The following is an 18,260-nucleotide window of genomic DNA, read 5'->3' on the forward strand; positions in this document are numbered from 1 at the left end:
CATGTTTTGCTTGATGGCAGTAGAGTTTGGTACTATCTTGTTTCAGGACCCACTGGGAGTCTTAGAACATATCCCCAGAGGATAAGGAGATACTATGGTAACTGTCATATACTACAACTATGTAGATTAAAATCTTTATAAGACAATGTCATAATATTTGCTTTAAGTAATTATGTTTATTTTTTAAAGAGGGAAAAATGGTCTCTTATATTTACCCATACTAACCACTTCAAAAGCTCTTTATTTCTTTCTAAAGATCTCAGTTTCCATTTGGTTTTATTTTTTCAGTCTAAGAAAAGGTTCTTTGGCATTTCTTATAGTGCAGTTCTCCTTTTAATTTTCTACTGCATGGAAATGTCTTTATTTTGCCTTTGTACTTGAAAAGATATTTTCACTGGATATAGAATTCTGAGTTGACAGATTTTTTTTTTTCTTTTCGCACTTTAGAGATGTTTCACTGTCTTCTGACCTCCATAGTTCCAGAGGAGGAAAACAGCATATATTAGAATAGTTGTCCCCATATAAGTAATATGTCATTTTTCTTTGGCTACTTTCAAGAATTTTTCTTTATTGTTGCTTTTTGGCACTTTGACTATGATGTGTCTAAGTATGGTTTTCTTCAAATTTATCATCCTGGGCAGCTTTTTTTTTTTTTCTTCTTTTTCCTGAGACAGAGTCTCACTCTGTTGCCCAGACTGGAGTGCAGTGACATGATCTTGGTTCACTGCAACCTCCTCCTCCCAGGCTCAAGTAATTCTTCTGCTTCAACCTCCTGAGCAGCTGAGATTACAGGTGCATGCCACTACTGCCCAGCTAATTTTTGTATTATTAGTAGAGATGGAGTTTCCCCATGTTTGCCAGGCTGGTTTCAAACTGCTGACCACAAATGATCCACCTGCCTTGGCCTCCCAAAGTTCTGGGATTACAGGTGTGAGCCTCTGTGCCAGCCTTTCTGGGCAGGATGACTCTAAATTATGTCTTTTGCCAAATTTCAAATTTTTGGGCCATTAAATTTCAAATATTACCCCCAGCCCCATTCTCTCTGTGTTTCCCTTCTGGAAATATGATTACATATGTGTTAGATCTTCTGTTATTGTCCCATAGATCTCTAAGACACTGATAGTTTAAAAATGATAAAAAACCTTTGTCCTTCAGACTGGATAATATCTATTATTCTAAATTTACAGATTCTTTCTTCTGTCACATCCAGTTTGCTTTTAAGTCCATCTAGTTAGATTTTTATTTTCAAACTGCATCTTTTATTTCAAGAATTTCTATTCTTTTATAATTTCTATTTTTTTGCTGATATTCTTTATATTTTCACTGATATAAGCATATTTTCTTTCATTGCAGTGAACAGAGTTTTAAAATCTGCCTTAAAATTCATATCTGCTAATTTTATCATCTAGATCACTTTGAAATTGATCTTTTTTCTTGAGAGACAGGATCTCACTGTCATCCAGGCTGGAGTGCAGTGGTATGATCATGGCTCACTGCAGCCTCAACTTCTTGGAATCAAGTGATCCTCTTTGTGCCTGTTTTCCCAAGTAGCTGGGACAATAGGGACATGCCACCATGCCCGACTAATTTTTAAATATTTTTTAGAGATGGGATTCCACTGTGTTACCCAGGCTGATCTCAAATTCCTGGGCTTAAGTGAGCCTCTCACCTTGGCCTCTCAAAGTTCTGGGATTATAGGCATGGGCCATTGTGCTCAGCTGAAGTCGATCTTGGCTCATTGTCTTGTCTCTTGAAAATGAACATTTTCCTTGTTCTTAATATGTTGAGCAATTTTGCATTGTGTCGTAGACTCTGTAAAATGTTTTGTAGTTAAGACTCTAGTTTCTATTGTATTTCTCTGAAGAGTGTTAATATTTTAAGTGGAAAATTAACTTTGTCAAACTCAAACTGTACACTCTTTCTCTTGGCCAGCAGCTAAAACCTCAGCTCATTCCTCTTGTCCTTAGCTGACTGCTTAGAGTCCCTGCCTCATTCATGTATAGTTCAGGGACTTGGGTAGAGTTCATTAACAGAATTCAGGCCTCTCCCTTTCTGGCTCTCTTTTTTCTCAGATTCCTTCCACACTTTCCAGGTTCTGTGGTCACTCTGAATTCCATTCTCTAATTCTTCAGGCCAGAAAGACTGCTTTCTATTAGACTTTTAGCCGCCCTGTGCAGTGCTAACTATAGCCTGCCCACAGGCTATAATCTGTAACAATGGGAAACTCATCCTTTTCTGGTCCTTATTCCACGTTTTGATTTTTACAGAATCTTCCTGCTTTTGTTCACTTTCTAGGCATTGTTTCTTTCCAGTCTTTGGGTCATTGTTTTTGTTTATTTTACTTTATTTATTTAGTCCAGAGATTGTAAGTAAATATGAGTTCTTATTTTTGAAAAAAATTGGTCCCGATGGATTCTTACTTGGCCATCCGAGACATATCTCATATAGTATCTTAGTGGGCTTGAGGCCATTTCCCCAAATTGTAATGTGATCAATTTGTTGACTTTTCTCATTCTCAGTCTTTCTTCCTCACACATGCTTCCTAAACTGTCTACATTCAAGAGTTTATCATGGTCAAATTTAGTGGTGACATAATTAAGACATAAATTTATTAAATCATTTGGATAGTCAAATACGTTATTTAATTTAATCCTCCCAAGAGCTTTTAAAAGTGTGCTTTGTGAGAAGAATTAAAGTGTTGTCTCTGTTTTACTGAGTTTCATTGTGATTGTATCTTGCATATGATATTATGTTTATTAAGTGGCAGAATCCAACTTTAAAACCAGATGTGTCTGATTCTAAAATCTTACAGTAGTAAGTATTTTGGGCTAGTTACTTTACCTTACTTATTCTGGTTTTCACATATGTAAAATGGGGATGATAAAACACATGACACATAGAATTATATGTCAGTTAAATGAGATATTGTGAATACATGACATAGTGCAAGCAAAATAGTGAGGATTTATGTCAGCTTTTATTTTGTAACAACCTTGAATTCTCAGTGGTTTACAAGAATAAATACTTATTTCTTGCCTCCAGTTCATGTTGTCAACTACTGGTTGGATGCTATGACTCTATGCAGACTGCGGGCTGAGACTGCTACATATATCTCCTTATTTTGGGACCTGAACTAGAGGAGATCCTTGTGTGCAACATGCCTTTCTTATGGCAGAAGTCACAGGAACTAGACTACTTTTGGGATCTTGTACTCTCTCTAAAAGCCTGTGTTCAGAAATGATATACAGCAAATATTCCACTGGTCAAAGCAATTCACATGTCCAACCAAGCCCAAAGTCAGAGGGATGGGAAAATATATTTTATTCATAAAGGAGGGAATGAATAACTGCAAACAATAACATAGGTTACTAAAGATATAATCATCATGTTTTGCTTCTACAATACCATAGTTAGTATTTTCCAATAACTGGAGTAGAAGGTGGATCATTAAAAGGATATGGCTACTTAAAATGGCAGGAGTACAAAGGAGTATTTCATTACATGCCAATGTAAGAGTCCAGACAATAGCTGCCATGGGCATTTAGAGCGAGTTAGTGTGAGCCATAAGGACTAGGAAAAGTCTCATGAATGAGAGATGGCTTGATCTGGGTCTTGAGAGAAGATTTGAGTTAGATAAAAGTCATTTGGAGCAGCTATAGCAAAATGAGCAAAGGTACAGTGTTGGACTAGTTTGGTCCTTTTGTTGGGGTGCTTTTGTGGGGAGGATCATTGGAAGCAGCCTGGGGAGACTGAATATCAGGCAGGAGATAAAAAAGAGACCTTAAAAAATTTTAAACAAGATTTAGAATTGAAAATTTATGTTTCAGGAAGATTTTCCTGGCAATTCTGTAGGAGGTAAGATGGGTGGCAGGGAGTATTTCTCTAGTATTATGCACAACAACCACTATTCTTTTATGTAAGTTGTACACTGGCTCTGTGAGACCAGCATATCACAAAAATGTGGTGAGCATGACAAATATTTCCTCAATGCATACTTGACTCCCACTGGTAAGAAAACTAAAATTGTCTTACTTGTTTTTCTCAAAAATTTCCTGTCTGACTAAATAAGAGCATGCTTTAGTAGGAGACAATACTTCCCACACAGAAACATAATTAAAACAACATATCAGATAGGCTGGATGGTCAATAAAACATTGCAAACTGGAGGAAAATATCTTTGCCCTATCATTTTTATTTTGCTTTTAAACTAATCAAGGAAAGACAACTGGAACACAGTTTTCTTTTGTGCACTCAAAAGTAGAGAAACAACTTCTAAAATTTTCCATCTTTTTGAATTTTTTAGCAAAATACGATGCCCAGAAGCTTTTGGAAAACAGTGACAGTGGCTATGGTAAGAATTTCCATCCATTATTTTATCCCATTATTTCTCTGATTTTTTATTGTTATTGATTTTGATTCATTAATGACCTCTGGTAGATACTTATTATGCAATGCTTCCCTATTTTATATGTGAAAATTAGTAACATAAGTTTGAATGAGATTGATTTTCAGAATTATATTTATAACTTAGCTAAGTGGAAAAATGCTAAAGAGTAATGTATACATTTTTCAATCCTTAAATCAATCACCTAAAAAATTATGATTTTTTTTCAGATCTGTTAGGCCATCATTATTTATGTCATGAAGACTGCATTGCTTCATAATTAGTATAATATTGAAACTAGGTATCACAGGATGAAAAGCACTTAAAAATATATGTATATTAACATCTGGAATCTTGGAGACTGAAATTGTGGGAGAGAGAAGGGACTGAATATTTGCTTAACTTTTCTTTCATGCCAGATACTGTGAAGTGCTATACTCACTTGTTACAATAACCATTCAGTGCAGTTGTTGTTATTATTATTCTCATTTCACACATGAGGAAACTCATGCTCTCCAAGGTGAAGAAAACTACACAAGACCTCATAGTTAATAGTGGGTAAAGCTGGTGTTCCACCTAGGTGGGTTTGACTCTAAATCCAATCCCCTTCCATTACGTAATGTTGTCTCTCCACATTGCTCCATTCTCTTATTTCTTAATCGTTTGTCAAAGGGAACTGGATTCCACATACAACCTAGAATTTCTATTTTAGTTAGTGGATGGTCTATATATCAGTGGTTCATGATTTTCAGAAGTTCAAATTTAAACTATAAATTAGTACTATAAACAAGAAAATTAAATGTATAATTTGGTGCTTAAAATACATACTTATATAAAAACAATTTTATTACAATAACAATAAAAAAACCTTTAAAAATATCCAAATACAGGCCGGGCGCGGTGGCTCAAGCCTGTAATCCCAGCACTTTGGGAGGCCGAGGCGGGTGGATCACGAGGTCGAGAGATCGAGACTATCCTGGTCAACATGGTGAAACCCTGTCTCTACTAAAACTACAAAAAATTAGCTGGGCGTGGTGGCGCGTGCCTGTAATCCCAGCTACTCAGGAGGCTGAGGCAGGAGAATTGCCTGAACCCAGGAGGCGGAGGTTGTGGTGAGCCGAGATCGTGCCATTGCACTCCAGCCTGGGTAATAAGAGCTAAACTTCATCTCAAAAAAATATTCAAATACCACCATAAATAATTTCTTACTTGTCCATGTTCTCTTTTCATTTTTGTCCATGTGCACACACAATTTGGTAAGAGTTACGTTCTTTAATTAAATGTTTTAGTAACTATACACCATTACACTAAATGGACATATCATTATTGATTATGCCATTCCTGTAATGTTTGAAACTTAAGTTATTTTCAATTTTCTGCTACACTGTGATAAACATTAAAATTCATATAGTGCTTTTTAAATTGTATATAATTGCTGTGGAATAAATTTCTAGTAGATATTCGGTCAAAGAGCAGCAAAATAGAAAATTAATATAAAATATTCTACTTAAACAATTTTTAAGCTTAATGAAATAGAAAATTTTATCATGTTGAAATGCTGTTGTGTCCAGGGTACTCAGTACAACTCTCAGGCTTGATGATTCTCTGGAAGAAGTCATGGAACTCAGAAGAGTTTTATATTCATGATTATGGTTTATTACAGTGAAAGAATGTAGATTACAATGAGCAACAGGAAAAGGTGCATAGGTGAAATCTAGGAGAAACCAGGTACAAGCTTCCTGGTGTTGTCTAGCAGTGAATTTGCATGGGGGATGCCCTTAATTTTCTCAGTAATGACGTGTGGCAATATGTGTAGAGTACTGTGAACCAGAGAAGTATCCTTGAGTCTTAGTATCCAGGATTTTTTTGGGGGTCATTCACATAGGTATGTAGTACCCATGTGATTGACCTTAGATACTCAATATCCAGCCCCCAAAAAGCCAAACCAATACAGAATGGCTCAAGGCAAGAGGCATGCAAAAGCATTCTTGTCATGCAGGGTATTCCAAGGACTCAGAATTTCTCTCCCAAGAACCACTCCTTTCTTAGGATTGTGCAATTTGAGCAGCCAAAGCCTATTGAACTAACTCTTTATTACACATTGGTGTAGAAATAGTTCAAGAAGGAAGACTGAAAAATCATGATGTTGTAATGTTTAAAAAGGCTTGGAAGATTAATTAGTTCAAACTTTACTTTTTTGTAGGCTGAGTAACTGTGGCTCAGAGCAGCTAAATTATTGCTCAATCACACATCTAGTTAGTGATAGACAAAATGCAAGAGGAGTAAGTGCAAGATTTTCAATGAATTCCACTTAAGGTCATTGTGTAGGTTTACTGTTAAAATCTTTTTTCCTAATAAAATGCTACCTTATTTGTTCTTAGCTTTTTAGACTGTAGAAATTTCACCTATAATGCATGTTTAAAATACAGATACCCATGGCCCCACTTTAGAGATTCTTATTTGGTAAATTTGGGTGGGATGCAGGAATTTGCAGTTTTTAACAAAGTACCCAGGTGATTTCTAATACTTGTCAGTCCAGGACCAGGCTTTGAAAAACACTGTTGCACAATGATGACTGATAAATCTTCCTACAACCCAGATTAAATTATGCCATTGTGTTTTTAAAAGAAAAGTTATTGGCTTCACTTTCGGCCTAATTAAGTATCACTTTTTTCAGCCTGTCATTTCATCAACTTCCTCATTATAGCCCCAAGTATCTTTCCTTTCACTATTTCCTAAAGCCCTAGCAGAACTGACTTTGCACTTCTCTTAATGGTTTGTGTATACTTTCACTGCTATAATTTGTTCCTGTTAGAACTCTAATGATTACTTCTTGTTTTTGTCTGCCTGGCATTTTTCCTCCCTCCTTTCTTCTCAGGGAATCTGCCCCTATCTCAGTCCATGTGGTTCTGGGCTGGGTGGGTATAGAGGAGATGGAAAGATTCTCTCCGGCTAGTAATATTTGGACTCATGAAACATGCATGGTTTACATTTGTATTTGGAGGATGAATATGACTTTGAGAGGAGGAAGACAGAGAAGTGGGCAAGAACAAGTGAGTTGTGGCTGATGCATGGGAAGGATTATGTGGTGCAAAATAAAGAAATGTACTTTGGGGCCAATTGTGGTGTAGGTACTTAGACAATTTCGGTCAGATGATGGGTCAGCAGAAATATTGGAGCTTCAGAAATAGAAAGCATTTATACGACAAGATGGTGTGTCCTGTTTTTTATATTGAATTTTCTGATTTGCAAATGAGAAAGATGAACGCCTGATATTCAACAGAAGGAATTCTGCAAACTATAATTTTGAGCACTGGAGTGTTGGTCACCTCTGGATCTTGATTTTGCTTACCACCTCCCTTGTAGTCTTTCATTTTGTCTTTCATGGGCAGAGACAAGAATTTTTTGGCTCTTTCTATTATTTTTCCAATGAATTAATATGGTGTAAACTTTATGTACTACTCCCCTAGGGACCTTTTTTTTTTTTTCTTTTTGAGATAGAGTTTTGCTCTTGTTACCCAGGCTGGAGTGCAGTGGCACGATCTTGGCTCACCGCAACCTCGACCTCCTGGGTTCAGGCAATTCTTCTTCCTCAGCCTCCTGAGTAGCTGAGATTACAGGCACGTGCCACTATGCCCAGCTAATGTTTTGTATCTTTTTTAGTAGAGATGGGGTTTTACCATGTTGACCAGGATAGTCTCAACCTCTTGACCTCGTGATCCACCCGCCTCAGCCTCCCAAAGTGCTGGGATTACAGGCTTGAGCCACTGCGCCCGGCTTGACTTAATTTTCTTACCGATTTGGGAGAGGACACAAGAAAGTATGGAGAATAAAGAAAGTGAATATTTAAAAAATATTTTCTTGCTGGGCGCGGTGGTTCAAGCCTGTAATCCTAGCACTTTGGGAGGCTGAGGTGGGTGGATCACGAGGTCGAGAGATCGAGACCATCCTGGTCAACATGGTGAAACCCCGTCTCTACTAAAAATACAAAAACTTAGCTGGGCATGGTGGCGCTTGCCTGTAATCCAAGCTACTCAGGAGGCTGAGGCAGGAGAATTGCTTGAACCCAGGAGGCGGAGGTTGCGGTGAGCCGAGATCGGGCCATTGCACTCCAGCCTGGGTAACAAGAGCGAAACTCCGTCTCAAAAAAAAAAAAAATTTTTTTCTTCCACTCAAAATGGGCCAATTTTCTTCAATGGCTGAAAGATGACATTAAACATTTAATATCTGGTTTTCTGATTCCAAATCTCATGTTTCTTCCAGGAGGTGAGAGTGACTAATGATACTCAATTAGGTTGTTAAAACATTGTGTGGTGTTAAAAATAACCAATACTACTAATTTTTTGCTTTTCAATTTTTGCATTATTAGGGAATATTTGACCATAATAAAACAGAACTACTTATATATTTTTAAAAAATGGATGTTTTGCATTATGAGGTTTTGTATTCTACAGTCCTTGAGCTAGTGATCTATTGGTCTGGCAAATAATGTCTTCTTTTAATCTGGCATTTGGGTGTCAGGCTGGTGCAAAGATATTCTCATGTCAGAGTATCAGACTAAAATTATCCTGTATAGAGGAAGAGAGCCACCAGGTAGCGCTCAAGTACTATTCATCAGCATTAGAACATGCATATGCGGTCAGGTTAGTGTACAATGGTGAAGCAACTAATTTTGTTGAAAAATAAAATTACTTAATTTTAAGAACTTTTTTCTCATATGTGGATGAATTCTAATTTAGAACCATAAATTCCATTGTTAAAATCTATTGAAACTAAGATAAAATTTTATTGCTTATTTGCCGTGAATACATTGTTTTCTCTTGCACACTGCAGAACAAGAAAAGATAGGAATTCATCATTATCTTATCAACCAGATGCTTGAAAATGTATATCAATAAATAGTGCTTAAAAACCTTCTGTCAGAAAAATGGCCAGAACTCCCATGCAAAGAGGAAAAATTTGCATATAGGGTTACTGCACTGGGAGATGCACTTCTCCCTGGGATTTATCTGGAGGGGACTTTTCTTCACCCTGAGGGTGTCTGACTTTTTAAACCCCTTCCAAAAATATGGAAAATGATAAATGTTCATATTACTTTTATTAAAATGTTATATTATTATTACTAAAGTTATTTTTTTCTAAGTACTTTAATATAGCATTTGAAAATACTCGGGGATCCAAGATGGCCAATTAGGAGCAGCTCAGGATTGCAGCTCCCAGTGAAAGTGCAGAGGCTTCTGCAGGTGATCCCCAGGCAAGCAGGGCCTGGAGTCAACCTCAGCAGTCCTACAGCAGAGGGGCCTGACTGTTAGAAGGAAAACTAAGAAACAGAAAGAAATAACTTCATCATCAACAAACTGGACGTCCACTCAGAGACCCAATCTGAAAGTCAACAACTGCAAAGACAGCAGGTGGATAAGTCCACAAAGATGGGAAGAAACCAGCGCAAAAAGGATAAAAACACCCGAAACCAGAACACCTCTCCTCCTACACGGGATCACAACTCCTCACCAGCAAGGGAACAGGGCTGGATGGAGAAGGAGTGTGATGAATTGATGGAATCAGGCTTCAGAAGGTGGGTAATAAGTAACTTCCGTGAGCTAAAAGAACATGTTCTAGACCGGGCGCAGTGGCTCAAGCCTGTAATCCCAGCACTTTGGGAGGCCGAGGCGGGTGGATCACGAGGTCTAGAGATCAAGACCATCCTGGTCAACATGGTGAAACCCCATCTCTACTAAAAATACAAAAAAATAGGTGGGCATGGTGGCGCTTGCCTGTAATCCCAGCTACTCAGGAAGCTGAGGCAGGAGAATTGCCTGAACCCAGGAGGTGGAGGTTGCGGTGAGCCGAGATAGCGCCATTGCACTCCAGCCTGGGTAACAAGAGCGAAACTCCATCTCAAAGAAAAAAAAAAAAGAAAAAAAGGAACATGTTCTAACCCAATGCAAACAAACTAAGAACTTGAAAAAAGATTTGAAGAAATGCTAATGAGAATAGACAACTTAGAGAGGAATATAAGTGAATTGATGGAGCCGAAAAACATGACATGAGAACTTCAAAAAGCATACACAAGTTTCAACAGCCAAATTGACCAAGCAGAAGAAAGGATATCAGAGGTTGAAGATCAACTCAGTGAAATAAAACAAGAAAGCAAGATTAGAGAAAAAAGGGTAAAAAGGAATGAACAAAGTCTCCAAGAAATATGGGACTATGTGAAAAGATCTAATCTACATTTGATAGGTGTACCTGAATGTGATGGAGAGAATGAATCCAAGCTGGAAAATACTCTTCAGGATATTATCCCGGAAAGCTTCCCCAACCTAGCAAAACAGGCCAATATTCAAGTCCAGGAAATACAGAGAACATCACAAAGATATTCCTCAAGAAGAGCAACCCCAAGGCACATAATCATCAGATTCACCAGGGTTGAAATGAAAAAGAAAATGCTAAGGGCAGCCAGAGAGAAAGGTCGGGTTACCCACAAAGGGAAGCTCATCAGAGTTATAGCAGATTTCTCAGCAGAAACCCTACAAGCCAGAGGAGAGTGGTGGCCAATATTCAACATCTTTAAAGAAAAGAACTTTCAACCCAGCACTAAACATAGAAAGGAACAACCAGTACCAGCCACTCTAAAAACATAACAAATGGTAAAGAGCATCAACACAATGAAGAAACTGCATTAACTAATGGGCAAAACAGCCAGCTAGCATCAAAATGGCAGGATCAAATTCACACATAACAATATTAACCCTAAATGTAAATGGGCTAAATGCCCCAATCAAAAGACACAGACTGGCAAATTGGATTAAAAAGCCAAAACACATCGATGTGCTGTATCCAGGAAACCCATCTCACGTGCAAGGATACACAAAGGCTCAAAATAAAGGGATGGAGGAAGATTTACCAAGCAAATGGAGAGCAAAAAAAAGCAGGAGTTGCAATTCTTGTCTCTGATAAAATAGGCTTTAAACCAACAAAGATCAAAAGAGACAAAGAAGGACATTACATAATGGTAAAACGATCAATGCAACAAGAAGAGTTAATGATCCTAAATATATACACACCCAATACAGGAGCACCCAAATACATAAGGCACATTCTTAATGACTTACAAAGAGACTTAGACACCCACACAATAATAGTGGGAGACTTTAACACCCCATTGTCAATATTAGACAGATCAATGAGACAGAAAATTAACAAGGATATCCAGGACTTGAACTCAGACCTGGACCAAGCAAACCTAATAGACATTTACAGAACTCTCCACCTCAAATCCATAGAATACACATTCTTCTCAGCACCACATCACACCGACTCTAAAATTGACCACATAATTGGAAGCAAATCACTTCCAATGTGATTCACTTTTCCAAATGCAAAAGAATGGAAATCATAAAAAACAGTCTCTCAGACCAAAGTACAATCAAGTTAGAACTTAGAATTGAGAAACTAACTCAGAACTGCGCAGTTTCAGGGAAACTGAACAACTGGCTCTTGAATGTTGACTGGATAAACAATGAAATGAAGGCAGAAATAAAGATGGTCTTTGAAACCAACGAGAATGAAGACACAATGCACCGGAATCTGTGGGACACTTTTAAAACAGTCTCTAGAGGGAAATTTATAGCAATAAATGCCCACATGAGAAGCAAGGAAATATCTAAAATCAGCACCCTATCATCACAATTGAAAGAGCTAGAGGAGCAAGATCAAAAAAACTCAAAACCTAACAGAAGACAAGAAATAACTAAGATCAGAGCAGAAGTGAAGGAGATAGAGACACAAAAAACCCTTCAAAAAATCAGTAAATCCAGGACCTGGTTTTTTGAAAAGATCAACAAAATAGACCACTAGCCAGATTAATGAAAAAGAAAAGAGAGAAGAATCAAATAGATGTAATTAAAAATGATAAAGGGGATATCACCACAGATTCCACAGAAATACCAACCATCATCAGAGATTATTACAAACAACTCTATGCACATAAACTAGTAAACCTGGAAGAAATGGATAAATTCCTGGACGTTTGCATCCTCCCAAGCCTAAACCAGGAAGAAGTTGAAACTCTGAATAGACCAATAGCAAGGTCTGAAGTTGAGGCAGCAATTAAGAGCCTACTACCCCAAAAAAGCCCAGGTCCAGATGGGTTCACAGCCGAATTCAACCAGACATACAAAGAGGAGCTGGTACCAATCCTTCTGAAACTATCCAACAATCCAAAAAGAGAGAATCATTCCCAAATCATTTTATGAGACCAACATAATTGTGACACCAATACCTGGAACAGACTCAGCAGGAAAAGAAAACTTCAGGCTAATATCCATGATGGACATAGATGCAAAAATCTTCAATAAAATACTGGCAAACCGATTTCAACAGCACATCAAAAAGCTTATCCACCATAATCAAGTAGGCTTCATCCCGGAGATGCAAGGCTGCTTCAACATATGCAAGTCTATAAATGTAATTCACCACATAAACAGAAGCAAAGACAAAAACCACATGATTATCTCAGTTGATGCAGAGAAGGCCTTTGACAAAATTCAACAGCCCTTTATGCTAAAAACCCTCAATAAACTAGGTATTGACCAAACGTATCTCAAAATAATAAAAGCTATTTATGACAAACCAACAGCCAATATCATACTGAATGGGCAAAAACTGGAAGCATTCCCTTTGAAATCTGGCATTAGACAAGGATGCCCTCTCTTACCACTCCTATTCAGTACAGTATTGGAAGTTCTAGCTAGAGCAATCAGGCAAGAAAAAGAAATAAAGGGTATTCAAATAGGAAAGGAGGAAGTCAAATTGTCTCTATTTGCAGATGACATGATTGTATATCTAGAAGACCCCATCGTCTCAGCCCAAAATCTGAAACTGATAAGCAACTTCAGCAAAGTCTCAGGATAGAAAATCAATGTGCAAAAATCACAAGCATTCCTATACACCAATAACAGACTTAAAGAGAGCCAAATAAAAAACCAACTGCCATTCACAGTTGCTACGAAGAGAATAAAATACCTAGAAATACAACTAACAAGAAACATAAAGGACCTTTTCAAGGAGAACTACAAACCACTGCTCATCAAAATAAGAGAGGACACAAACAGATCGAGAAACATTCCATGTTCATGGTTAGGAAGAATCAACATCGTGAAAATGGCCATACTTCCCAAAGTAATTTACAGATTCAGCACTGTCCCCATCAAGCTACCAATGACCTTCTTCACATAACTGGAAAAAACCACCTTAAACTTGATACGGAACCAAAAGGGAGCTCGCATAGCCAAGTCAATTCTAAGCAAAAAGAACAAAGCGGGAGGCATCACACTACTGGACTTCAAACTATACTACAAGGCTACAGTAATCAAAACAGCATGGTACTAGTACCAAAACAGAGATATAGACCAATGGAACAGAACAGAGGCCTCGGAGGCAACACAACACATCTACAACCATCTGATCTTTGACAAACCTAACAAAAACAATCAATGGGGAAAGGAGTCCTTGTTTAATAAATGGTGTTGGGAAAACTGGCTAGCCATGTGCAGAAAGCAGAAACTGGACCCCCTCATGACACCTTACACTAAAATTAACTCCAGATGGATTAAAGACTTAAACATCAGACCTAACACCATAAAAACCCTAGAAGAAAATCTAGGCAAAACCATTCAGGACATAGGCATAGGCAAGGACTTCATGTACAAAACACCAAAAGCATTGGCAACAAAAGCCAAAATAGACAGATGGGACCTAATCAAACTCCAGAGCTTCTGCACAGCAAAAGAAACAGTCATTAGAGTGAATTGGCAACCAACAGAATGGAAAAATATTTTTGCAGTTTACCCATCTGACAAAGGGCTGATATCCAGAATTTACAAAGAACTAAAACAGATTTACAAGAAAAAAAACAAACAAGCCCATCCAAAAGTGGGCGAAGGATATGAACAGATACTTTACAAAAGAAGACATACATGAGGCCAACAAACATATGAAAAAATGCTCATCATCACTGGTCATTAGAGAAATGCAAATCAAAACTACATTGAGATACCATCTCACGCCAGTTCGAATGGCGATCATTAAAAAATCTGGAGACAACAGATGCTGGAGAGGATGTGGAGAAATAGGAACACTTTTATATTGTTGGTGGGAGTGTAAATTAGTTTAACCATTGTGGAAGACAGTGTGGTGATTCCTCAAGGACCTAGAAATAGGAATTCCATTTGGCCCAGCAATCCCATTACTGGGTATATATCCAAAGGATTATAAAGACACATGCACATGTATGTTCATTGCGGCATTGTTTACAATAGCAAAGACCTGAAACCAACCCAAATGCCCATTGATGTTAGACTGGACAGGGAAAATGTGGCACATATACCCCATGGAATACTATGCAGCCATCAAAAATGATGAGTTCATGTCCTTTGTAGGGACATGGATGAAACTGGTAACCATCATTCTCAGCAAACTGACCCAAGAACAGAAAACCAAACACTGCATGTTTTCACTCATAGGTGGGTGTTGAACAATGAGAACACATGGATGCAGGGAGGGGAGCATCACACACTGAGGTCTGTTGGGGGGAAATAGGGGAGGGAGAAGGGGGAACTGGGGAGAGATAGCATGGTGAGAAATGCCAGATATAGGTGATGGGGAGGAAGGCAGGAAATCACACTGCCACGTGTGTACCTATGCAACAGTCTTGCATGTTCTTCACATGTGCTCCAAAACCTAAAATGCAATAAAAAAAAAAAAATACAGAAGAAAAATGTGTGGTTTCTGTATGTAATTAAAACTTTTTAGATCTGTGCTGAATTAATACTATTACAGAAAATACCTAACTAACATGGTAATTTGAAAGCAGAAAATCAAAATATGATTCTTATTTTCAGTTTTATGCTTTTATTATGTGAAATTCTAAACATATGCAAAAGAAAAGAGAATAATACAGTTGATCCTTGGACAATGGGGGTTTGAACGGTATGGGTCCACTTATACAATAATTGTTTTAATTGAACACATATCTCAATGGATGGAAAATGCTCCTATGTGGGGTGACTTTTTGCTTACAGGGGATCCACTGTGGGTCTTGAGTATATGCAGATTTTAGTATACTTAACAGTCCTGGAGCCAATACTCTGCATATAAATGTATTTATCACTCAACCTCAGTACTGACCCACATTCTGCATTACTGCTTCACCTGTGCTCTTTAAGCTTATTTTTTTCTGAAGTATTTGAAGTTTTTTTAAAGTAAATATAAGAGATTATATCATTTTACCTGTGAATATTTTTGTATTGACAATAGATGATAACGTCAAAAAAAAAAAAAAAAACGCACATAATCACAGTATGGCTATTCTATTACCAGAACGCTTGATATGTAACTTTGTTTTAAAGCTCAATCAGGCAGTATGCCATCCTCAGTGAGAAGACATTTGTTCTGAGAGCTTAAAATGAGAATATGCTGTAGAATATTCAATAAATATATTTTTAAAAATATAGGTGGCTGGGCATGGTGGCTCACGCCTGTAATCCTCACATTTTGGGAGGCCGAGTCAGGTGGTTCACCTGAGATCAGGAGTTCGAGACCAGCCTGGCCAATGTGGTAAAACCCTGTCTCTACTAAAAATTCAAAAATTAGCCCGGCCTGGTTGTGTGTGCCTATAGTCCCAGCTACTCAGGAGGCCGAGGCAGGAGAATTGCTTGAACCTGGGAGGTTGCAGTGAGCTGAGATTGCCACTACACTCCAACCTGGGTGACAGAGTGAGGCTCCGTTTCAAAACCAAACAAAAAACAGGTAAAAGATTTTTAAGATAAACTGTATTACATATATTCTACATTTCATTATTTAATTAAACCTTATATATCTCATATGTGGGTCACTGGACAAATGAAAACCAAATTCATTTCTCAAGATAGGTGAGGTCTTAAGTAGAGAAGTGCAATATTTTCAGTGTGCGTATTTCTGTTTATAAGTTAGATAAGTGCATAGCCCTAATGTGTATGTTTCTGTTTTATTGCCATTCTCTGAATAAAAATCATGAATATGACCACATTAGCTAAACTCTGCCTGCTGTGAGACTTAAGACTTTTTGATGTGTAGCTCTGTTTATTTTGGCTTACTTTCTTTTTCAGACTTTATGTGATGTAATGTTCCCTATAAAAGTCTGACATCAATAAGGATAGGAACTGACTCATTACATTTTCTGAAGATAATCAGAGTTTTTAGGCTTTTAGTATTCTCCTCCATGCCCATCCATATTGACATATTGCTTCAGCTGAGGCAGGCGTGACCACAGGGTTTGTTTACCTCAAATAGTCAAAGCTTAAGATCATGCCGCAGAGTTCATGCCGCAGAGTTCAGCTAAGACCAAGAGAGGAATGCAATTGCCTAGCCTGAATGTGAGTGATATTGCATATTCTTTTAGGAATGTAATGTTTAGATTATATCTAGTGGTGGTGAAGAGTAAACAGACAGCTTTCTTCCTCTAAGATCTTGTAATACTTCCATATTATTTACAACATCATTATTTTAACTCAGTGTATTGCTTGTGTGTGACAACTTTGCAGGATTTTTCCTGCCAGACTATTAACTTAAAATATAAAAGAATGCTGGAAAAAATTGCTTATTAGATTAAATTGCTAATCCAATAAGGAAAAAGCTTTTGACTATCCTCTCTGTATGCCTGCTTTTCTTTATAAAGAATTAAAAAGCGTAGGACAAGTAACTTTCTCTCATCAAATATCTATGAATTTTATCTATTAACTAATTTATGAAATACTTAAACCAAACTTCTTCTTAGGTGGATAGGTTGAATTCTTTGTCCAAATTTAGAAATTCCCCAGCACTTTAAACCTTTGAATTACTTATATTTTGATATGTATTTATCAATTTTTTTTCTCTATGCAAGTCTTGATAGGGAAGTGAGTAGAGCTGGGTTCTTATCTGAAATTTTATATATATATACATATATATATACATGTAACACGTATTATATAATGTGTACATATATATACACACACATATAAGACACACACATTTTATGTAAATATATATATATATATACACACACACAGACCATCTTAAAAAGCAGATTTATTCAACAGAATTAGTTTCAGTTAGGTTTTGACTAACTAATCTAAATCATACTAATTAAATTTGTATTAATAAATGGCCTAAATATGCTTCTTTTTGCCTGTTCAGGCATAAAAGTGTTCTGCTTAACAAAAAGTGTTATCAGAAGTATTTTATTTTGTATAAAACAGTATAGGCTAATGTAGAGTTGATTGATTTTATCTAATTTCCCTGAAATGTATCTTCCAATAAGAAAACTTCCAACATATTCATCTACTAAAAATTCCAACAGTAGAAAATGGAAAACTTCTACCTCTGTTGGAAGGATCCCCTTTTTTTCCAAAGGTGCAGAAACTTCACAATAAGATAGTACTGGGTGTGAATTCTAGTTCTGACACTGACCTTGGTTAAGTTACTTACCTTCTCAGAAATTCAATTTCCTCACCCATTAAAAGAACTTAATACTATGTAATAATAATGGCTATACTGGGGATTTTTTTCTTTTTCTTTTCTTTTTTTTTTTGAGGCAGGGTTTTACTGTTACCCAGCCTGGAGTGCAGTGGTGTGATCTTGGCCCACTGCCACCTCAACCACCTGGGCTCAGGTGGTCCGCCCACCTCAGCCTCCTGAGTAGCTGGGACCACAGGTGGCACCACCACACCTAGCTAATTTATTTTTTATTTTTATTTTTTATTTTTGAGAGGGAGTCTGGCTCAGTCACCCAGTCTGGAGTGCAGTGGTGTGATCTTGGCTCACTGCAACCTCTGCCTCCACCCAGCTAACTTTTGGA

At 37.4% G+C, this 18,260-nt stretch overlaps 1 protein-coding gene across 3 annotated transcripts in view; it reads left to right on the forward strand.

Annotated features, from left to right (window-relative positions):
* FILIP1 (filamin A interacting protein 1) overlaps positions 1-18,260 on the forward strand; it is a 276,138-nt gene that overhangs the window by 20,552 nt on the left and 237,326 nt on the right. For all 3 annotated transcript variants that reach the window (XM_074398045.1, XM_074398046.1, XM_074398047.1), the window contains exon 2: positions 4,304-4,351. In XM_074398045.1, coding sequence (XP_074254146.1) covers positions 4,313-4,351 — 39 coding nt within the window. In that variant the 5' untranslated portion in view covers positions 4,304-4,312. The remainder of the gene's footprint in view (positions 1-4,303; positions 4,352-18,260) is intronic.

Source organism: Saimiri boliviensis, chromosome 4 (assembly GCF_048565385.1).
Source record: "Saimiri boliviensis isolate mSaiBol1 chromosome 4, mSaiBol1.pri, whole genome shotgun sequence".
Lineage (NCBI taxonomy): Eukaryota > Metazoa > Chordata > Mammalia > Primates > Cebidae > Saimiri > Saimiri boliviensis.